The sequence below is a fragment of the Heterodontus francisci genome, chromosome 2 (assembly GCF_036365525.1).
Source record: "Heterodontus francisci isolate sHetFra1 chromosome 2, sHetFra1.hap1, whole genome shotgun sequence".
NCBI lineage: Eukaryota > Metazoa > Chordata > Chondrichthyes > Heterodontiformes > Heterodontidae > Heterodontus > Heterodontus francisci.
In genome coordinates, this window is record NC_090372.1 from 109,053,955 (window position 1) to 109,078,624 (window position 24,670).

At 43.0% G+C, this 24,670-nt stretch overlaps 1 protein-coding gene across 1 annotated transcript in view; it reads left to right on the plus strand.

The window, feature by feature from the left end:
* The window catches only part of thsd7aa (thrombospondin, type I, domain containing 7Aa), a 543,974-nt gene that overhangs the window by 206,632 nt on the left and 312,672 nt on the right, over positions 1-24,670 (plus strand). The window contains exon 2 of the mRNA XM_068051191.1: positions 1,262-2,060. Within this exon, the coding sequence (XP_067907292.1) occupies positions 1,262-2,060 (799 nt within the window). The remainder of the gene's footprint in view (positions 1-1,261; positions 2,061-24,670) is intronic.

Sequence of the window (24,670 nt, forward strand, 5' to 3'; positions counted from 1 at the left end):
TATCGAAGTGATTAACTAAACTTCAGGGCTGAAAGATTACAGAAAATACCAAATCTCTTCTGTCAGAATGCATTAGTTATTAACAGAACACATATTGGATTTTGCTTAAAACCCCTTAAAATATCACCATCATCAACATCCCATGGTTTATCCATTCTGAACATGTGTATCTTCTAAAATATTTCACAGTATCAACTTTACAAAGAACAAAGAACAGTACAGCACAGGAACAGACCTTAATTACAAAGTAAAATGATTTGCAGATGTTCTTCTCTTAGTGTTGATCCATGCTGGTATATATTCTGTGGGTTCTGGTGGTCCTCCAGTAGCTTGGTGAAGTGATCATTCTTTGGGTGAGCCTCGTGAAAATTAGCTGCGCAGGTTTTCAGTAAAGTTTGAGATCCTGTCAACCTCACACAATGGGGTTGATTTTAACTTGCTAAAATTGACCTTAATGGGGTGGTGGTAGCCTTAAAATGGGGTGGATAAACTTACCACCCATTAAAGCTGATGCTCTGCCCACTGCCACATTGACAAGGACCTGCCAATAGGTGACCGTAACACCTGCTGCTTTCAAGTGGTAAACCCTTTTTAATCAGCGTTCTATGATGTCCATAGATCCTCAATTGCTATGTCATGACAGAACTGGTCAGAGCATGTGCTTTGCACTCTCCTACCAGTTTTACTGGCCCCAATAAGGTAGAATTATTTTTGTGGGGCCAGCAGGAACAACGGATTTACCTTGTTGCTGGCTGGACAGCCTTTGTGCTGCTTGATAAAGAGCCAGCCCGAATCTGGCAACCTGCACTGGGACACCCTTTTGGTGCCTGCAGATCGCCAGTTTCATTTAAATGAGACCAGGCTTCAAAATGGCTTGACCTCTTCACTGGTTAGCCACTCAAAAGTTATAATCCACCCAATGTCCACAAATATGCATTCTCTAATAGAAAGCACAGGGAGGCAACTAGGAGTGGAAAAGCTGACAAATTTTTCCCTGGGATTTTCCCTGTGACCTTTCCTGTCCTATATATATCAATACCATACATTGTAGTAGATTTGCTCACTATCCTAATGTGGGCTGGGGGAGGAGGGAAAAATGCAAATATGTATATAAATGGCATATTTATACTGTATAAGTAATCTATATTTTATTATAATGGAAAATGTAGTCATGTGAATTTCAATCAAGTTTTGCATCTTAAACATTTGATAAAAGTATCTACCCACTAAACAAATTATTCTTAAATCCTTTACCTTGTAGGCACCTGGGGGAGATGTATGGGAGAGGAGTGTGGCCCAGGAGGTGTCCAAACCAGGTCAGTATGGTGCGCCCATGTGGAGGGATGGACTACTTTACCCACTAACTGTAAACCAGCGGAAAGACCTGAGAATCAGCAGAATTGTTTCAAAGTCTGTGACTGGCATAAGGACCTGTATGAGTGGCAGGTAGCTGAATGGAGCAAATGCTCACCTGTCACGTCCAGGAACCCTTCTTCAAGGCAAACCTCTGAGTGCCTGAAAGGTGAAGAAGGAATTCAGAGCAGAGATGTAACTTGCATCGAGAAAAGAAATGGAGCTGCAGTGGAGGATGTTATCTGTGACTATTTTGAGACTAAGCCCCACCACGAACAAGCCTGTCTCATCCCCTGCCCACAGAACTGTGTGGTAACGGAATTTACTCTCTGGTCAGAATGCACTAAATCCTGTGGGGTAGGGTTACAACACCGAATTCGTCAAATGCTAGTCCCCCCGCTCTATGGTGGTGAACCTTGCCCAAATCTGACTGAGTTTCGGACTTGCACATTAAATCCCTGTGAGGCAGAAGAAAGTATTTACAGTTTGAGAGTTGGCGCCTGGAGTGCATGCTCTCTTCCACATTCTCGACAAGCTCGGCAGGTGGGAAAAAGGATGAGGGACCCAGAAGCACGGGAACTTATGAAGAAAAAGAGGAACAGAAACCGTCAAATCCGTCAGGACACCAAATATTTTGATGTGCAAATTGGTTACCAAACAAGACAGGTTACATGTACTCACAGAAATGGAAAGACTGCTGCTTTGAGGTAAGACGCTCACAGTTAATGGGACACATCTTGTCCCTGTTTTTATTACATAACCTAGGCGAGTGGCCGAGACAAGGGGCTGAAAAACATCAAAGAAAATGAGGTAGATCAGGAACTGGCGAATAGGCAATGCCAAGCTTGAATTTTATTAACCTGTAGAATATAAGGATTGGATGAAACAATATGTTAAATGGTCTTTTTACGATTGAGATCCAGGTTTAACTGATATGTTTTATAAGATGAAATTCTGCTCTATCCAATGACTAAAGGTTCCATGTGAATTGAGCTGGAATACCCAGTGGCAATAAAACTGCCCTAATGAAAGGTAAAAAAAAAGTCACACATTGAGTTGCACAGACCAGGAAACCTTGCAGCAGTAGTTGTTTGTCCCATGTTTTGGTTGAGGAAGTTTATTCTGTATCTAACTCTGCTAATCCTCCTATACCTGACCTAAGATTGGGCACCCAAACACTTGCATCCTTCATCTTGATAAGCAGAAAATCATAAAAACATCCATAGGATAAGTGGTTCTATGCAGTAAGTGAAGTGCCCCGGTCCTTCAGGCTAAACTGATTGAAGCGACTGGTAAAATTAATAACCACTGTCAGTTCTGCAATCCTTTCTAAATATGTAGTTAAAACCAGACATATACCCCATCCAACCACAGAATTCCAATGCACAAAATTCATTCTCATTACGTAGAATTCCCAATCCAGGCAAAACAGCTTAGGGCACTGTCCACACTAACTGTTTGTTGTAAGAGATCATCACTCATAGTGAGCTGCATTAGGTCCAGTCGCAGCATCATTGACTATAGGGCTGAGCTGGAGATAGTACAAACTGGCAAGTTTTTGACAAGGACTCTGTTTCAAATATACTCTGATCAAAGTGCAACATTTCTTGGCAAATTACTGATACATTTGTCAGGATTTATCTGTATGTTTGTTCTTGACAAAATAATCTTCTATGTTTATAAGTATATCATACCAAATATTTATTAATAGCCTCTGATCTTCAAAGCAATTTTAAATATCACATTCAGTCATTCATTAAAATTTATTGAGTTTGTGGATATTCATATTGCAGTTTGTATCACATTGCCACTTAATATTATGCAGAGTAAGTCACAATGACAGGTAATTGTAGTATCTGATAATTTACCTGAAGCATTATATGTCAGGATCTAAATTTAAATGGCTGAATTATTTGAGGTGTTCAAAATTTTACAATTTAGTTTCTTGCACCAAATAAATCCATGTTGAAACAGTAAGCCTCCTAACTGTCAAAGTACTTTTGAATACAGTGTACATTGGTTGAAATATCTTACTTCATGATAAAGCACTTAAGATTAATCCACTTTTACTTCAAACAACTGGATCTTCTGTTGCATTGCTCATAGGGAGTAAAGACAATGGAATACATCAACATTGGCTGGGCATACTGGGCTACATGCAGGGATGGAAAGTTGCTAATGCATGTGCAGAGAGGGTCAATAGAGGTGGCGGGGTGGGGGCGGCTGGGAAATTCATACAGTCAACATTGAGCAAGGATCATAAGAACAACGTTCTGAGGTACACAGTTAATAATGTAATAATGAGAGGCATAGAGCTAAACACTGTTCTGGGAATGGAACAGATATTGCTGGAAAAGGGGAAGCCTGTGATATAATTTTTGTATTTGTTTTTCATAATTCTTTAATTGTGGTTATTATGTTATTTCTAGTGCTGTGCAACAGGGTGACAGAGGAAATAATATAGCGATTGGTTACTGTTCCGATATGTTTAACAAATCATATGGTTACTTGAGACGATACAAAAAACTTCACTTACTTTTATGTTGCTAACAGGTTAATAATATTATGGGCACTATATGCAACACTTTTAAGTAAACAAGTCGATGATAGTTTGCAAAAAGGATATTTCGGTACAAAAACAGCAATAACCTACATTTATATAGCACATTTAATGTAGTAAAATATCCCAAAGTGCTTCACAAGAGGGATATTAATTGAAAAATTCTTTCTCAACACCGAACTATAGAAGGAGAAATCAGGAAAGATGATCAAAAGCTTGATCAAAAAAGTAGATTTTTAGAAGTGTCTTAAAAGAGGAGAGCGAGAGTTGGAGAGACAGAGAGGTTTAGGGAGGGGTTTCCAGAGCTTAGGGCTGAGGCAGCTGAAAGCACAGCCACTGATGGTGGAGCGATGGTGGAGAGCCAGTAAAGGTCAGCAAACAAAGGGGTGAATGAGATTTGGAGTGATTTAAGATACGGGCAGCAGAGTTTTGGATAAGTACAAGTTTATGTCGGGTGGAAGATGGGAGGCTGGCCAGGAGAGCATTGGAATATCAAGTCTAGAAATAATAAAGGCATGAATGAGAGTTTCAGCAGCAAAGGAGCTGAGGGAAGGTCAGAGATGAGTGATGTTATGGATGTGGAAGTACACAGTATTGCTGGTGGTGCAGATATGTGTTATGATATAGTTTATACGACAACCTGAAAGCAAGCATAGTGCTCATTATCCTTGTTAAAGGTATTTGCCAAACAAGAGAAGAAAAATGTTGGTAATATTCAGCAGATCAGTCAGGATTTAAAAGAGAAAGAATTGCTTTTATGAAGGATTCCACAAGTTACTAATCTCACGAATAAAAACAAAAAATGCTGAAATACTCAGCTGTTCAGGCAGCAACTGTGGAGAAAGCAAGGTAGAGATAATGTTTTAGACTGATGATCTTTCTTCAGAACCAGAACATATTACAGATGAACAGCTTATATGTAGGAACAGAGCTAGGGAAAAGGGAGCAGGGAGAAAGAAAAAATTAGGCCTGTGATTAGGTGGAGGGCAGAAAAGGAATAAATGACAGAAGTCAAAATGGTGTAAGACAAAAAGAGGTTTATAATGAGAGAAATAAAAGATGTATCCAAAACCTAGAGTATATGTGAACAGTTACAGCAGAATAGCTGAGGTGGGGGGAAGCATGGAAAATCTGGCAAAGCAGAGAAGGCTCCAGTGACCAGGGAGTGTGGCAGAAAAAACAGGCTGGTCTCAGGGATGCAGACCAACCCACTGCTAGGGGATCCCCACCCCAAGCACCAGCCCACAACCTTCCCCCATTCCCACAAATGCAGGATCCCATCCTACATTATCAGCACATGCTGTCTGAGCGAAAATGTGAATGTGTTTACAGTCTGAAGTTGTTCCAACCAATATTAAGGCCAGAGGCTGTAAAGAGTGCCTCGTAGAAACATTAAAGTGCTGTTTATTGCACTTTATTGGAATGGTGCAGAAGATGAAAGTCAGAAAGGTCGGTATTTTCTGCTTTTAAAACATTTCTGATTTCAAGCATGTGTTTTTTATCGTCTTTACATGACTGCTAGGAGCTGATATGTCACTAATAAACCATAGAACAAATATATGTACATAATTTCAATATGAAAGCAGATTTTGCAACTGTCATGCCAACAATAGTAGTTTGAAATCTGAGTGCACCAAAGCTGCATCTGAATGTTCAAAATGTGCAGTGCTAATGCTGCAAAGCAAATAAATATAAACTAGAACGTTCCTGTTCTTCTTCATGCATATTCTGTGAAAATCTATTTTAATTATGAATGAGATATGTTCATTGGCCAACAAAAAGTTTTCTCCAATGACCAGCTAAACTGGTAAAGTTAATCATAAAATTGTGGTCATCGTAAAAGCAGAATTTTGCAACATCTAATTAGTTTGTGCAAGCTCCTCCCTTCTAGAATCATGGACTCCCTGATGCTATTGATGACCATGTATAAAATTATAATTGCTTTTAAGGATTGTAGGTCACAACTGAATATAGCAATATAAATTAAGCACATAGCACATAAGCATGCCATGTGGGATTCATCTGATCCGTAAAGTTTTAAATTAATAGTATTCAATTTGATCAAAAGACAGTAGAATGTCTCTATGTAGTTACTAAAATAATGGATAGGCATAGCTCTCATGAGCCAATGTGCTGGACCATATGCTATATTCAGATATTTTCATATATAGTTTGTTAACATTCAGACTCATTTATCAAAACGAGTGCAAAAGAATTCTGCTTCACAGTGATGTAGGCAGGATTTTTTTGTGGGGGCGGTGTTTGGATATGAACTTCCCAGACCAAATAAAAAGACTCTTTTTTAAAAAATAGGAATTTCACAATAAGGTTCAAATAAAAACATGGTCCCCAATATTTACAGGGAGGTGGGAAGCAAGCAGGATGAAGGAGGACAGTTTTGTAGTCAGAAAACCCAGAAGAATGGGTTTCTCTCCAGTTCTGCTGAATTTAATGGCAGGACCTGATTACCATTTTTGAAATCCATTTCCCCCAGCAATAGATTGAGACGCTGGTTGGTTGTCGGCTAGGTAGAGCTGTAGCACCAGGCTGCAGCCAGGGAGGGGGTGGTGGGGAGAGACCCGGGAAACCAGACTGGCCAGTGCCAAAGCTGGAACAGAGAAAAAATTCTGAGGCTTGCAGCTTCATTAAGATATTTAAATGAGTGGCCTGCCTTTTGGGAGCAGGTTGGTCGCCTACCCGCTGCTCCACCTGCATTAAAACTAGAAATGGCCAGGTTCGAGGTGGGTTGGGGTCAGATTTGAGATTTTTTAATGTTTTTACTTCCCACCCAACCAAAACCCACTTGTCTTTGGTGTGAAAACCCCTCCACCCACCCCATGCCTCCCCCTCCAATTATCTCCAGCAATCCAAATAAAACAAATGAAAAGAAAAAATTGACTAGTTGGACAAAAACACTGAAGCACAAAGTTCAGGTGCTGGTTAAGTGTCATTAGTCTGTCAACAATTTTGTTACTATTCACTGCAACATCCTGGTGAACATTTAGAAGAGCAAGACCAATCATTTAAACTGATCAACTTGCAGGCCTGACTAGTTGTGGAGGAACATCTGTTGTTTCAGTTTTCTATCAAGTGATCCGTCATATATTTGGGTGGCACTAACAGACAAGATAATGTAAGCCTGGCCAGTTAAAGGAAGTGTTTATTTACATCTTGATGTCATCACTCGTGATGTCATCACATCATTAGCTTTTTGTTCAAATGCATTACACTACTACCCTTTTTCAAAAGAAGTATTTTTCTCTACAATGAACTATATTTACAAATCAAGTTTAATAACAAGTTTATGAAGTCTTGTTGAACTCTTACAATTTTTGTGTAGAGTCAGGTTCTGGACTGCTTAGGTTAGCTTCAGAACGTAGAGAAGATTTTGTTCCTTTCTTAGAAATTATTACTTCAGTCACTGAAGTCTGATCTGGTTCAAACTCTGACATGAGCTCATGATCAAGCGGATTGTGTTCATGTTTCGGTTAATCTCTTGCTGGGATCATGTGATTGACGTAGACATTTTGCACTTTACCATCAATCTCAACCAAGCATCTTTTGGTTCCACACATTTCCTACATCCCACTTGCATGTGACTTGTGAGGAGACTCAAAACACAAACCTGCTTGCTCTGCTGAAACTGCGTTCTCTTTTGTTTGCCTTAAATTGATGTTTCTGACTGAACTGTTTGCGTTTAAATTTAACAGTCAAGTTAGGCACAACTACACTCAAACGTGTCCTTAAGCTTTTCATCAAAAGCTCAGCAGGTGTATATCCTGTAGTAGAGTGTGGAGTTGTTTCATACTTCAGCTGAAAATTAGCCAACCACTGTTTCATACTGAAATTTGAACGCTCATGCACTTGTTTCTTGAATGCATCTTTAACTATCCTCACCGATCTTTCAGCTGCTCCATTTGATTCTGGATGATAAGGAGGAGTGCGTGAATGGAGCAGAACAAAATTGATGACCATTATCTGAGACAAGCTCCTTTGGTAGTCCATGATAAGCAAAAATAGACCTTAACTCATCTGTTGTCTATTCAATATTGATATTTTGACTCATGTGCTTGACTTTGATCCAATTTGAGTGGCTCTCTATGAGTACTAAGAATTTGTCATTTTTCTTCTCATGAAGGTCTATATGAATTCTTTGAAATGGTTGGCTCGACCATGACCAGGATTGCAAAGGAGTTTTAGGCAGCTTATTTCTACAGTTTTGGCAGATAGCATATTTACTATCCAATGATTCTCAGTCACTGTCTAGACCAGGCCAATTAACAAACTTCGAGCTATGGATTTCATACTGACTATTCCTGTGTGTTCAGTATGAAGTTCTGCCAGGATCCTATCTCTCAAAGAACTAGGTACCACCACTCTATGAGCCCACTTAATGCAGCCCTATTCACATGACAACTCATTGCGACGATTGTGGAACAGTTTCAGTTTCTCATCTGTACACTGGTCAAATTCTGTCCATCCGTTCAATGTCTGGTCATAGACTCTTTTCAACACTGAGTCTTTTTGAGTTTCAGCTGCAATTTCAATTGCAGTAATTGGAAAGTCATCATCTACTACCCCATCAAGAAGATTGCACCTTCACAGCCTACTTCAGTGTTTTCATGCAGCAGACGCGACAGTGCTTTTTTCCCATATCCCTCACCCCCACTTATATCCCTCCCTCCCACTGCCTCCCTATATATCTCACACCCACCATTTCCCCTATATCTTCAACTCCCACCTTCTTCCCAAAACCCTTACTTTTGTCATCTCCCCCATATCCCTCACTCCCACCATATTCTCATATCCCACACTCCCATCTTCACATCTCCCCATATCCCTCACTCTCACCTCCCCAATATCTCTCACTCCAACAGCCCCATTTTCTCTATTTCTATCTCACTCCCACCTCTCCACCTTCCCATTTCACTCGCTTCTGCCTCCCCACATATCCCTCACTGCCACCTCCTCACTGTCTCCCCATATCCCTCACTCTCACCTATCCCTCACTCTCACCTATCGACCTCCCCACTATATCCCTCAATCCCACTGTCTCCCCTTTCCCTCACTCCCACCATCTCGCTATATTCCTCATTCCCACCTTCTCCCCTATCCCTCACTCTCACCTCCCCACATTGTGCCTATATTCCTCACGCTCAACTCCTACCGTCTCCCCATAATACTGATTCTCATCTCTTAACTTCTCCACCATATCCCTCAATCCTACCTTTACCCCATATCCCTCCCACCTTCTCCCAATATCGCTCACTCCCACCTTCTCTCCATGTCTCTTATTCCCATATCCCTCACTCCCACCTCCATCTCAGTTAGAGGTACATCACTGAATTTGCTCTCGTACATATCTCTGCTCATAATGGAGCAATCTGCATTGATGCGCATGTTGTTGTACTATTGATTTACCAACACTTTGTGCAAAAGTCTCTGTCATTTGAGTGATTACTAGTGACATAAATGCTGTACAACCCTAGCTCCTTTTCACTTAGACACTTCGGATTCACTTCAAGATTGTGAACTCTACCCTTGTGGCATCACTTTTTTCCATTACCACTGGAATGAGTTCTCTTTCCTGCTTTGGCCTTCACTCAGCAAGCAGTTGCAATTTGGCCTTTCTGTTGGCAATTAAAATATTTGGCATTTACGCACTGACAAGCTTCTGCTGTGCGGTTGCCATTATAGCGATAACAAGACACTGAACCGCTATCACCAGCACTCTTCTGACTTGGTTTTCCCACTTTAGGCTTGGCGAAAGCCTTCTGGCTGTGGACAAAGTGGACTGGTCACAAGCATAGGACGAAATTCCCGAGCATTCCTTGATGTCATCTCTATCGAGACAGCAATCTTACACATTAGCTCATATGTAAGATTTTGTGTTTCGTAACTTCGATTGGATTCTTTCATCAAGCAATTCACACACAAATATGTCTCATAATGCACTATCTAAGAATGTGTCAAAGTTGCAATGTAGTGATAAATTCTTCAGTGCCACAATGTACACACCAACGGTTTCACTATTTTTCTGATTTCTGGTTCCAAATCTGTAGCTTTCAGCTATCTCTAGTGGCTTAGGGTTGAAATGTTCCTCCAACTTGGTGGTGGTTGTTTTGAATGGCATATCTTTTGCCTTGTTGGGACCAAGAAGGTTTGTTGCGTGCCATACACTTCCGGGCCAATTTCCATTATCAAAATTGCTTTCTTGCGCTCAAGAACTGCCTTATTCTGAGTTGTGACCTCTTCACTATCATCTTCGAGTTCAAAAATGTTATTAACTCTGAAAAACATGTGCATTCTATCAACATACAAGCTGAATGGTTCTCAAACCCTCTCAAATGTCCCAAGCCTTCTGATGCATCCTGTGGGCGCAGCCATATTGTCGTCTTTGCAAATTCACAGTAACTCAGTAAACACTTTACCACAGCTGTCCAGAACAGTGATGCCTAAAACTAGTCCAGTCAGTGGTTTTATGGGACGACCATAAGATGTGGCTCGTGCAGTAACTGTTTCATAATTTTTATGTTCTAGTTAGTTTATAATAAAAACCCATGTTTTTTTGTAGTCCTGTAAGTCTTACAACAGTTCACATATCAAAAGAACAAGTAATATTACAAGTAGTTGAAAATATTCTCTTACCTAAATGAGCACTTTGAATCCGATGCACACCCTGTGGCATCCCATTCAACCAAGGAAATAGCTTGAGGCTTAGCTATGCACAATCCAGCCAAAATCTCTACCATCCAAGCAGGTATGTCATCAGAAGCTGAATAATCTTGTTCACTGCATACCCTGCTGGTGTTTGCTACCTATATTGACAGATTATTACCTCATCCTTGTCACTATTTTCTGTGATATATTTGGGTGGCACTAACAGACAAGATGGACTCCAAGCATGGCCTGTTCAAGGAACTGTTTATTTACGTCATCACATCGATACATCATTGCATCATTAGCATATTATACAAATACATTACATGATCTATGGCACATCTTTTTGAAAGAAGAAGTGGTCTGAATTTTTAAAAATCATAGCAATTTGGGGGCTATTTGAACACTGTGGTCAAGTTCCTCCCTCACCTGCCCTGCCCTTGCTATGTTATTTCATGCTTCATATGGGGAAAAGTAGATACATGTTGTATAATTTGTAATAGTTTACTTAAAAACAGCAAAACACTTTTGTGTTTGAATTACTTTGAGGTGCAGTTGGACATTATTAGATTGAGACAGGAAAAACTGCTGCTCAGTAGGTTAAGAAAAAAAGGAATTGCATTGCCATTCAGGATGCTTTAGAACCAATAAAGTATTTTGAATGTGTATTCACTGTTGTAATGTAGGAAACACAGTTGCAAATTTGTGCACAGCAAAGTTCCATAAACAACAGTGATAATGATAATGACCAGATTTTCTTTTTTTTATTCGTTTCATGGGATGTGGGCATCGCTGGCCAGGCCAGCATTTATTGCCCATCCCTAATTGCCCATGAGAAGGTGGTGGTGAGCTGCCTTCTTGAACTGCTGCGGTTCATGTGGAGTAGGTACATCCACAGTGCTATTAGGAAGGGAGTTCCAGGATTTTGACCCAGCGACAGTGAAGGAATGGCGATATAGTTCCAAGTCAGGATGGTGTGTGGCTTGGAGGGGAACTTGCAGGTGGTGGTGTTCCCAAGCATCTGCTGCCCTTATCCTTCGAGGTGGTAGAGGTTGCAGGTTTGGAAGGTGCTGCCTGAGGAGCCTTGGTGCGTTGCTACAGTGCATCTTGTAGATGGTACACACTGCTGCCACTGTGCGTTGATGTGGAGGGAGTGGATGTTTGTGGATGGGGTGTCAATCAAGTGGGCTGCTTTGTTCTGGGTGGTGTCGAGCTTCTTGTGTGTTGTTGGAGCTGCACCATCCAGGCAGGTGGAGAGTATTCCATAACAATGCTGGCTTGTGCCTTGTAAATGATGGACAGGCTTTGGGAGTCAGGTGGTGAGTTACTCGCTGCAGAATTCCTAGCCTCTGACCTGCTCTTGTAGCCACGGTATTTATATGGCTACTCCAGTACAGTTTCTGGTCAATCGTAACCCCCAGGATATTGATAGTGGAGTATTCAGCGATCGTAATGCCATTGAATGTCAAGGGGAGATGGTTAGATTCTTTCTTGTTGGAGATGGTCATTGCCTGGCACTTGTGTAGTGTGAATGCTACTTACCACTTATCAGCTCAAGCCCGGATATTGTCCAGGTCTTGCTGCATTTCTACACGGACGGCTTCAGTATCTGAGGAGTCGCGAATAGTGCTGAACATTGTGCAATCATCAGCGAACATCCCCACTTCTGACCTTATGATTGAAGGAAGGTCATTGATGAAGCTGCTGAAGATAGTTGGGCCTGGGACACTACCCTGAGGAACTCCTGCAATGATGTATTGGGACTGAGATGATTGACCTCCAACAACCACAACCAACTTTCTTTGCACTAGGTATATCTCCAACCAGCGGAGAGTTTTCCCCCTGATTCCCATTGACTCCAATTTTGCTAGGGCTCCTTGATGCCATACTCGGTCAAATGTTGCCTTGATGTCAAGGGCCATCTCACCTCCTGTCAGATAATTGGTTTTCAATGATTTTAATTGAAGGATAAATGTTGCCCAGGACGCTGGTAAGAACTCCCCTGCTCTTCTTTGAAATTGTGGTATGGGATTTTTTATGGCCACCCGAGGGGGCAGACAGGGCCTCAGTTTAGTGTCTTATCTGAAAGGCAGCACCTCTGACAGTGCAGCTCTCCCTTGTTGCACTACAGTCATAGAATCAAATAATCATAGACATCATCATTTTACTGGCACACCAAGTGTCCCGATGTGGGGACCAAATGCAGCAATTTTACCAGCAGCAGCTAATCAAGAGGCCAAATTAGAGAGCTGGCAGCTCTGCAGCTTCAGCAGTGCCACTGGTAGAAGTGGCTACTGCTGAGGCTGCAAGGAGAAGGAGAAGGCACCACCATTTTGAGGCACCCTCAAAGGAACAAAAGAGATTTGGAGATGTCGGGGCCAGGCAGGCAGGCCTGGTGATCGGAGGGGTGCTCCCCCCGTAGCGGCAGTGTCAGTGTCAGAGCTACGGGAGCAGCCATTGCCATTGTCAGAGCTGTGGGCCATGGAACCTTGGGAAAGGAAGGCCCCTGCCCACCCCTCCCCCCTGAAGCCGTTGGGAGGTGGCTTTGGTGTACCTGTGAACTCCGTGTGGCGGAGGCCGTTCTGATGCCAGTAGAGTCATAAAATGGCCATCAGCAGGCCAATGAATTACCTTAATTGGCTGCATGCTGCCGTTCCCACCTTTGGCAATATCCCATGGTGGCAGGATGACATTGGGCTTCCCTCACAACATCTTCTGCTGCCATTTTACTACCCCTCCTGTCTCCCAGCCTGTCTCCAATGGGCTGGTAAATTCTTGACCATACAATGGTTACAGCACAGAAGGAGGCCATTTGGCCCCTCGTGTCTGTGCCAGCTTTCTGCAGGAACAACTCACTCGTCCCAATCCCCCACCTTTTTCCCATAGCCCTGCAATTTCTTTTCTCTTCAGATGATTATCCAATACTCTTTTGAAAGTCACCATTGAATCTGCCTCCACCACACTCAGGCAGTACATTGCAGATCCTAACCATTCGCTGCGTAAAAAAGGTTTTCCTCATGTCGCCTTTGCTTCTTCTGCCATTAACCTTAAGTTAGTGTCCTCTGGTTCTCAATCCTTCTGCCACTACGAACAGTTTCTCCTTATATACTTTGTTCAGACCCCTCAGGATTTGAGTACCTCTATCAAATCTCCTCTCAACCTTCTTTTCTGTAAGGAGAACAGTCCCAGATTCTCCAATCTATCCTCATAACTGAAGTCCCTCATCCCTAGAACCATTCTTGTAGATCAAGGTAGCGGTTCAAGAATGCAGCTCATCACCACCTTCCCAAGGGCAATTAGGGATGGGCAATAAGTACTGGCATAGCCAGTGACGCCCACATCAACTGAATGAATAATAAAAAAAAATATTTTCTGCACCCTCTCTGATGCCTTTATATCCTTCCCTAAATGTGGTGCCCAGAATTGGACACAATACTCCAGTTGAGGCCAAACCAGTGTTTTACAAAGGTTCACCATAATTTCCTTGCTTTTGTACTCTATGCCTCTATTTCTAAAGCCCAGGATCAAGTCTGCCTTTTTAACCGCTTTCTCAACCTTCCTGCCACCTTCAACACTTTGTGGACATACACTGCCAGGTCACTCTGCTCCTGCACCCCCTTTTTAATTGTGTTCTTTATTTTCTGTTGACTCTCCTTGTTCTTCCTCCCAAAATGTATCACTTCACAGTTCTCTGTATTAAAATTCAGCTTCCATGTGTCTGCCCATTCCTCCAGCCTTTTTATGTCCTCTTGAAGTCTATCACTATCCTCCTCACAGTTCACAATACTTCCAAGTTTTGTGTCATCTGCACATTTTGAAACTGTGCTCTGCACACCCAAGTCTATCGAGAAAAGCAGAGGTCCTGATGCATATCCCTGGGGAACCTATCCCTATACATATCCCTATGCACCTTCCTCCAGTCTGAAAAACCACCTTTCACCACTACTCTCTGTTTCCTGCCGCTTAGGCAAATTTGTATCCATACTGCCACTGTCCCTTTTATTCCATTGGCTTTAACTTTGCTGACAAGCCATTTGAGTGTCACTTTAGCAAGCACGTTTTGGAAGTCCATCAACTGTATTACCCTCATCAATCCTCTCCGTTACCTCATCAAAAAAAAGTTTGTTAAACATGATTTGCCCTTAACAAATCCATGCTGGCTTTCCTTAATTAATCCACATTTGTTCAAGTGACTGTTAATTTTGACCTGGATTATCATTTCTAAAAGCTTTACTACCACCGAGGTTAAACTGACTGGGCTGTAGTTGATGGTCAGCCAAGATTTTGTGTTCTATTCTCTAGAACAGGGATGTGAACTCACAACCTGCTGATTCAGAAGCAAGAGTTCCACAAAGTAAGCCAAATCTGTTACTAGGAATTCTTCAGCAGACTTCATTCACAACACTATCACTGGTAAAAATGTAATAACTGTCAGACTTGGTATTGGTTTCAAAATATTGTGACAATCTTTGAAGACGTTTAAAGATCTGTTTACTGTTTTACTGAATTTCATTATCGGATGTGTTTATTTTTTAGAAGAATTTTCTTCTCTACCTGATAGTATTCCTGTCTAGACATTCTTCCTCAGAGCAATCTCTGGCTAGGCAGTTAATACTTCCTTCCCTTTCCACTGGTGAACAACAAACAAATACCTAAAAGAAAAATAATCCATTTTGAATCCTCGTAAACCTAATTGATTAAATATCCTGAAAAAAGGTGTGTTCCTTTCATTAAATGAATATTAAACAGTTCGATAGTTCACTTGATGGTCAGTATATGCTAAAATACTTCCATAGTACAAAGATAATTACAGCACAGGAACAGGCCCTTCGGCCCTCCAAGCCTGCGCCGATCCAGATCCTCTCTCTAAACATGTCGCCTATTTTCTAAGGTTCTGTATCTCTTTTCTTCCTGCCCATTCATGTATCTGTCTAGATATATCTTAAAAGACTCCATCGTGCCCGCATCTACCACCTCCGCTGGCAACGCGTTCCAGGCACCCACCACCCTCTGCGTAAAGAACTTTCCACGCATATCCCCCTTAAACTTTTCCCCTTTCACTTTGAACTCGTGTCCTCTAGTAATTGAATCCCCCACTCTGGGAAAAAGCCTCTTGCTATCCACCCTGTCTATACCTCTCATGATTTTGTACACCTCAATCAGGTCCCCCCTCAACCTCCGTCTTTCTAATGAAAATAATCCTAATCTACTCAACCTCTCTTCATAGCTAGTGCCCTCCATACCAGGCAACATCCTGGTGAACCTCCTCTGCACCCTCTCCAAAGCATCCACATCCTTTTGATAATGTGGCGACCAGAACTGTACGCAGTATTCCAAATGTGGCCGAACCAAAGTCCTATACAACTGTAACATGACCTGCCAACTCTTGTACTCAATACCCCGTCCGATGAAGGAAAGCATGCCGTATGCCTTCTTGACCACTCTATTTACCTGCGTTGCCACCTTCAGGGAACAGTGGACCTGAACACCCAAATCTCTCTGGACATCAATTTTCCCCAGGACTTTTCCATTTACTGTATAGTTCACTCTTGAATTGGATCTTCCAAAATGCATCACCTCGCATTTGCCCTGATTGAACTCCATCTGCCATTTCTCTGCCCAACTCTCCAATCTATCTATATTCTGCTGTATTCTCTGACAGTCCCCTTCACTATCTGCTACTCCACCAATCTTAGTGTCGTCTGCAAACTTGCTAATCAGTCCACCTATACTTTCCTCCAAATCATTAATGTATATCACAAACAACAGTGGTCCCAGCACGGATCCCTGTGGAACACCACTGGTCACACGTCTCCATTTTGAGAAACTCCCTTCTACTGCTACTCTCTGTCTCCTGTTGCCTAGCCAGTTCTTTATCCATCTAGCTAGTACACCTTGGACCCCAAGCGCCTTCACTTTCTCCATCAGTATTTACTGAAACAATACCTGGTCAGAAGTGTGCCATCATTAGGCAAATGTGAAACACTGTAATTTTTTTGTATCTTCTGTGAGGAAGAGTCATATTTTTGGCCACCATTTTCTTGTTCTCCTCTCCTATATTGGGCCTTTCATTCCCTATGTATATAACTGGGAGGAATTCTACTGACATCAGTAGCGAAGACGGTGAGTGGCACCACAGGAGCTAGTGTAAGTAGACACAAAGGTGAACTGGAAGGAACCCAAGCCAAGAAAGTTCAGCGCTTGCCAGTACTACAGATCTAGGGGTCATCCAGTGATGCTGTGCATCAATGATACCTATCACTGATGTCAGCAGATCAGCTCCCAGTTTCATTGGTGGAATCCCAGAATAGAGAGTCTGTGAGGATTGACGGGGGAAGAATATTGAAAATGGAAGTCTTTCCTACCAAATATTTTTTATGTTTCTTTCAAAATACCAAGATAAAGGTGTAGTTTATACTGAAATTACTCCCCTTATAGTAATCTGCCTCTTTAAATCATAGTGTAAAGTACTACACGTAGGGGAAAAAAAAGACACACATATTCTATGAATGAAATAGGTATGGATGAAGCAGAATGCGACAGAGGATGGACTATAAACATGTCCAACCAATACAGAGCTGCAATCAATAAAGGCAATAGGATTTTTATTCATTTGTTTTTGGGATGGGGCAAAAAACTGACAAAGCAGCACTTATTGCCCATCTCTAGTACCCTTGGGGTATAAAGAGTCAACCACAATTTGTGGGACTGACAGAGGTCATAAGTTCAAATTCCACCATAGCAAACTGTGAAATTAAATTCAATAAATCTAGCAATTTGTGAAAGCTGCTGGATTGTCACAAAGCCCAACTTGTTCATTGACATCCTTCACCTCTACCTGATCTGGCCCACATATATGTCTCCAGCCCCACAAGATGCAGTTGATTCAATGCCCTCAGGGCAGTTAGGGATGGACAATAAATACTGTTTTGCCAGTTTTATGTTCAAATCCTAATAAATAAAAAGCCTCTTTTAAACTAAGAGACAAAAGATAATTTTAGGTCAGATATCTGGAAATTCTTCACGGATGCAATGATCAGGGTGTGGTATAAATATCCAAATAGTGAAATGGGGACAAAAATCCTGGAATCATTTCAGAAACAATTGGATACTACAATTGGGTGACATTTGGATCTTTCTGGATGGATGAATGAAGATGGGCTGAATGGCCGCCTTCTCTTGTAATTGTCTTGTGAAAGTACTCTGCCCACAATAATCTGTCACTGTAAATCATTTAATAAACGCAAGGAGAGAAACCTTTGTTTTCCTTTGTTTCTTTGGCATTATTAACACAATTCACATCATCTTCTGATATTTCATGTATCTACAGAGTAATGATGAAAGATCAAGAAAAGGCAGTACACAAAAGTGGTAATTTTACAAATATACATTCCTGACATGGAGCTCTGGCCAGCAATGAATATCGGGAATTCAGGTGTGGAAACTTTTTGTGCCAGCTTGTGAAATGACCCCTAAACAGTCACAGTCACCTTGTGTCTGTTTGAACAATAGTAGAATGACTATCTTTGTCATTGTATTATTTATCTTTTTGTGTTAGAATGGCTGTACTTGATTTTGTGGTATATCCTCCTTCACATCTTTTCCAATATCTCTCCATCCCAAAAAAAAACAATAAGCTCTCCCAAAAGCTCACGGGTGATGTGATACTCAACTAGACCATCTAGGAAGCACCCAGATTTACTTAGAGGCTTGTGTGGAATGATTTGACCTCTGTTATCTCCTGCAGGGGATTTTATTGGTGATTCTCCTGATCAGCTGAAACCCCACTTATGTGCCAATTATTTGCCTTTCCCACCAGTATTTCACTGAAGTTATGGCTGATCAGAGGAACACCTGAGAAAATTTTGAGTGTTTGTGTTCCCAAGCTAAAAATGGGAGAAATCAGCCATGGCTCCCTCTCTGATTTTTATTCAGTGGTCACGACTGGACCTAGAGGTGTACAAACATTGGGTGCTATCTGCTCACTGTGCAAGTGTCAGAGAGTGACTGATTTCTGTAGACTGATTTCTGACATCAAGGCAGCATTTGACCAAGTATGGCAAGGAGCCCAAGCAAAACTGAGGTCAATGGGAATCAGGGGGAAATCACTCTGCTGGCTGGAGTCATACCTAGCGCAAAGGAAGATGGTTGTGGTTGTTGGAGGTCGATCATCTGAGCTCCAGGACATCACTGCAGGAGTTCCTCAGGGTAGTGTCCTAGGCCCAACCATCTTCAGCTGCTTCATCAATGACCTTCCTTCAATCATAAGGTCAGAAGTGGGGATGTTTGCTGATGATTGCACAATATTCAGCACCATTCATGACTCCTAGATACTGAAGCAGTCCGTGTAGAAATGCAGCAAGACCTGGACAATATCCAAGCTTGGGCTGATAAGTGGCAAGTAACATTTGCGCCACACAAGTGCCAGGCAATGACCATCTCCAGCAAGAGAGAATCTAACCATCTCCCCTTGACATTCAATGGCATTACCATCGCTGAATCCCCCACTATCAACATCTTAGGGGCTACCATTGACCAGAAACTGAACTGGAATAGCCATATAAATACCGTGGCTACAACAGCAGATCAGAGGCTAGGAATCCTGAGGCGAGTAACTCACCTCCTGACTCCCCAAAGCCTGTCCACCATCTACAAGGCACAAGTCAGGAGTGTGATGGAATACTCTCTACTCTACAAGATGCACTGCAGCAATGCACCAAGGCTCCTTAGACAGCACCTTCCAAACCCGCGACCTCTACCAACTAGAAGGACAAGGGCAGCAAATACATGGGAACACCACCACCTGCAAGTTCCCCTCCAAGTCACACACCATCCTGACTTTAGATTTTAGAGTTTAGAGAGATACAGCACTGAAACAGGCCCTTCGGCCCACCGAGTCTGTGCCGACCATCAACCACCCATTTATACTAATCCTACACTAATCCCATATTCCTACCACATCCCCACCTGTCCCTGTATTTCCCTACCACCTACCTGTACTAGGGGCAATTTATAATGGCCAATTTACCTACCAACCTGCAAGTCTTTTGGCTTGTGGGAGGAAACCGGAGCACCCGGAGAAAACCCACGCAGACACAGGGAGAACTTGCAAACTCCACACAGGCAGTTCCCAGAATTGAACCCGGGTCGCTGGAGCTGTGAGGCTGCGGTGCTAACCACTGCGCCACTGTGCCGCCCATAATGGAACCATAGTGCCGTTTCTTCACTGTCGCTGGGTCAAAATCCTGGAACTCCCTTCCTAACAGCACTGTGGGTGTACCTACCCCACATGGACTGCAGCGGTTCAAGAAGGCAGCTCACCACCACCTTCTCAAGGGCAATTAGGGATGGGCAATAAATGCTGGCCTGGCCAGTGATGCCGACATCCCATGAATGAATAAAAAAAATCTGTCCCCTCACGAGAGTGAGTACATCAGGAGAAAGGATGGGAGAAAATTGGAGGAAAAAGAGAAAACTGAAGAAGAGAGTCTAAAGAAACAATTCAATGGCATGAAAGAATTAAAATTCAATGCCGTAATTGATGAAACCTCTTAGGAATCCTGTTAATGCTCTACAGATATTGTTTTGCATGCAGTGCATAGGCTCATAAATTAAAGTAATGGTTTTTAATACTAGTAGGTCATTTGACTCGAGTGTACTTGTACAGGTCTGTGCCTGTTTACACTGAAGCAAACGGAGGCTTTAATTTGGGTTCAATAGTGGATAAGTGTCCGCATGATCCCCTGTACAGTATTTTGAATTGCATCCACATGGGATTTTGCTTTGATGTCCGTGTGAAGTATGTTGGATATCTGCCTTGGCTCAGTGGCAATAAATCTGTCTCTGAAGCAGAAGTTGTGGATTCAAGCCCCACTCCAGAGACTTGAGCAAATAATCTAGACTGACTCCAGTGCAATATTGAGTGGCTGCTGCACTGTTTTCCAGATGACATGTTAAACTGAGGTCACCTCCGCTCTCTCAAGTGGATGTAAAAGATCCCATTCAAAGAAAATCATGATAAAACTTTATAAGTCACTGGTTCGGCCTCAGCTGGAATATTGTGGACCGTTCTGGGCATCACATTTCAGGAAAAATGTAGAGGCCTTTGAAAGGGTTTAGAGGTTTACAGAATGTTATTCAGGATGGAGGACTTCAGTTATGAGGAGAGGTTGGAAAAGTTAGGATTATTCTCCTTGGAACAGAGAACATTAAAGGTGATCTAATCGAAGTTTTCAAGATGATGAAAGATTTTCATAGTGTAGATTGGGACAATTATTCTCTCTGGCAAGTGGGTCAATAATCAGAGGTCATAGTTTTTAAATCATTTGCAGAGAGTTGTAAGGATCTGGAATGTACGACCTGAAAACATGGTGGAAGCTGATTTGATAGTTTTAACGAGGAGTTGGATGGGTACTTGATGAAACTTTTAGTGTTATGGACAAAAATACGGGGATGTGGGACAAAGCACAACTGCTGTTTCAAAGAGCCAGCTCAGGCACGATACGCCAAATGGACTCCTTCTGTGCTTTAGGTTTCTATGATTCTATGAGCAGAATTCTCTCACAGGCTTCGAGACACCAACATCGTGACCAAGTGGGTGTTCCAAGCCCATACTTGCCGGCAGCAGGACCGCCTTGGCAATTTTACCAGACGCTGGCAGCTCTGAAGCCTCAACACTCCCATGGGGAGTGGTAGGCGCTGCTGAGGCAGGTCAGAGACATTGAAGAGGTAAGTACTATTTAAAACTCTGAAACAAAAACAAGAAATGCTGGATTCACTCAGCAGGTCTGGCAGCATCTGTGGAACGAGAAGCAGAGTTAACGTTTCGGGTCAGTGACCCTTCTTCGGAGTTCCGAAGAAGGGTCACTGACCCGAAACGTTAACTCTGCTTCTCGTTCCACAGATGCTGCCAGACCTGCTGAGTGAATCCAGCATTTCTTGTTTTTGTTTCAGATTTCCAGCATCCGCAGTATTTTGCTTTTATTTAAAACTCTGGATGGCCAAGGGTGGAAGGCCCTGCCAATTGGAGAGGAAACCCTGCCGGGGGGCTCTTCTGGAGGGCACGTGGGGCCTCTCCCGACATGGTAGGGGGCTGCTTCGCCGCAGGCAAAATGCCAGAAAAATTGCCTTTGATAGGGCCTTTACTTATTTAAATTGGCTGCCCACTGCACACCTCCTTTCGGCAGGTAGCCAATCCACAGCTGGTCCTGCCACTGGGAAACTTCACTGGCAGTAGGACTTAATTGGGGAGCCATCCCAACGCAGCTTCCCACTATTTTCCTGGTACCTCCACCTTCCAGCCCACAACCCCGCGGTCGGGAAAATCCTGCCGCATAAATCTACGAGCAGGGCAGCTCTCCTGATGTCCTGGCCAGCATTACTGTAAACAGTTTAATTCAACCTTTATCTTATGCTGTATGTGGAACCTCACTGTGCGTGAATTGGATGCTGTGTTTCTCTACATTACAACAGTGACTGCACTTTAAAAGTGCTCCATGAACTGTGAAGCACCTGGGACGTCCTGCGTTCATGAAAGGAGCTACAGAAATGCAAGTTTTCTTTCCTTCGAGTACACACTAAAGGCAGGCCCTTAGTCTTCTGTACAGCTTGTATTATAGGACCAAGCATACTGTAACAATGTGACTTGTACAAAGAAAAATTAAACTGTTTCCATGAATCAATTTTTAAAAAAAGTTTTTAAGTAATAAAATAGTTTTACTCATACTACAAACTGATAGCTTAATTTCTACTGAATAGAAATATAAAACTAGTATCAGCAAAGGCATCTGAAGTTCTATAGGTTTGCTGCCTAAATTTAACTTTCATAAAGAAAAATAATACACATTAGGAAGCATAATGTGCTGCTGAGTGGGTGAGCTAATGCAATGAAGTAACAGGAGAAATTCAGATGTATAGAATTGTGGTCCTGCAGCTTTTTTGCTCATTACTTGGTTCATTTACAGAAACTGTTTGCACATCAATGAACTGACCATCAACTCTTGGAAGGTTATCTATAACTAGTTAAGAGACACTGGCATTTCCAGCACACATCTGCTAGAATTGTGGCAGAACAGCTGAGAATTAGGCCAGCATCTGCATAAGTTGGGTCTTGACTTTCACTGCAAGATTTTGAGGGGGAGTAAGGCAGGTGTGTTTGAGATGAAACCTCCATTCGCCACAAACATAGGGTAAATTTTACCCTCGTCAGACAGGAGCCGCCCAGCGACTGAAAAGCCGGTGGCGATCCCACCTCTGCCTGGCCTCGGGATCCAGTCCGGATTTTACGGTTCCCAGACCCTTAATAGGTCTGAGGCGGGACTTCCACCTCATTGAGGCAGGAAGTCCAGCCTAATGGCCAATCAGCGGGCTGGCAGCTGTTAGTCCTAGCAGCGCCACTGGGAGCGGTGGCTACTGCTGGGACTGCAACCCAGCTTCGCGAAGAAGTTAGGTGTTTGGGGCCTCGCTGGGGATGATCGGTTGGGCCCCGATGAGGCAAGGGTGGTCGATTGTTGGGGGGGGGGGGGGCAAGGGGCACACTGGACATTGGGAGTGGTTGGGGCATCAGGGGCAGCCCTCCATCGGGCACAGGGTGCCTGACCAGGAGGGCCCCCCCCAGGCTGTCAGAGAGCCACCTGCTTTTGTCAGGCAGCTTTTCTCAGGCCTGGACGAACGGTCAAGGGTAAAATCCCTGTGGCGGCGGGCGAAGGCCCTTATGTGGCTGTCAATTGACCTGGGGCAGGCAGGCCGTTTCCCGCCTCGCCGCCCAATGTAAAATGGCAGTGGAGGCAGGAATGGTTCAGGAAGGGCCCCCCCGAACTTCCCACTCCATTTTACGCCCCACCCCACCACCATTCTGCTCTTTTGGGAGGGGGTGTAAAATTCTGGCCATTGTCCCTTAAGTCAGCGGGGCTGTGGCCAGAGATGGAGTTCCCAGGACAGGAATTTCCTGAGCCCCAGCCTGAATTACACTGGGCAACCAGTGTACCAGGCAGAATGAAGATTACAAGCCTTATCAGTGCATATGGAGTTCACCTGGAGTCCCGAAAAAAAAGTATTCCTGCAAACATTTTTGCAGGGGTAGAAACGAGCAGTTGCCCAGTGTCACAGTCCACCTTCTTGCACTAGCTTGTGCCCAAAATACATCCCTGGCATTGTGGGCACTGCCAGTAATTTTTACATTACAGAAACTCTCTTGAACCAGATACTCAGGCAGGGTCAGCAAACAGAGATTCCTGATTTCAACCTCACTGGAATAGGCATTTTGGGCATATAATTTTTGTGTGGAACTCTGTGCTCAGTTGAAGTGAGTGAATAAACCTTGTAGCTCAGAGAGTTGCACTAGCCTGTAGGGCAGGAAGCGGGGAGGTGGGAGGGCAGATGGTCTCTTGTCCTCTGATGATTATGTCAACACCCACGGCCCTGGTTCCACAGGGATTGTAAGGGGCAAGCGTTGTCTTTATAGCCTTTTGGACCACATCCAGAATGAGGAAGCAGAATATAGAGGGGAAAAACTCTTCTGACTTCCATCCCTCTGGATGAAAGAAAGGGATGGAGCTTGTGTGTTGTGTGGGATCCCAAATCTTCAACTGGCCCTCATCATTTTGCTACATGTTATGGTGTTGAATATTTGGCTTCAATTAACTGCTTTGGTGTGCCCTTGGTATATAAGACCTATGACCAGCAATCAATTGAATGCACATGGGTGTGGGCTGCTCTGCTATAATTGGCTGAATGTGGATCAATTTAAACTGAATTTAAAATATTTTAAAGTTGTTACAGCAGCAGCAGGAAAAGCTGCAGGCACAAGTGATTAGTGCTGGGTTAATGCGCCCACAGGAGCCTGTGCGCCCCAGTTACAGGGCACCATGTGATGAACAGCCTTAAATCGGTACAATCATCTGAAACTCACCAAGCTGACCTGGCCAGGGATTAGTCTGGACAAATGGACTTTTGAACCAGTGCCTCTCAGTTTCATTAGGGAAAAGGAATGACACCTCAGGAATCGTGCTTATTTTGCTTTAAAGCAGCATGCTGCAAACAACATGCACTACTTCTAGTGTGAGGTAAAATAGCATGGAAACAAATTTAAATAACTGT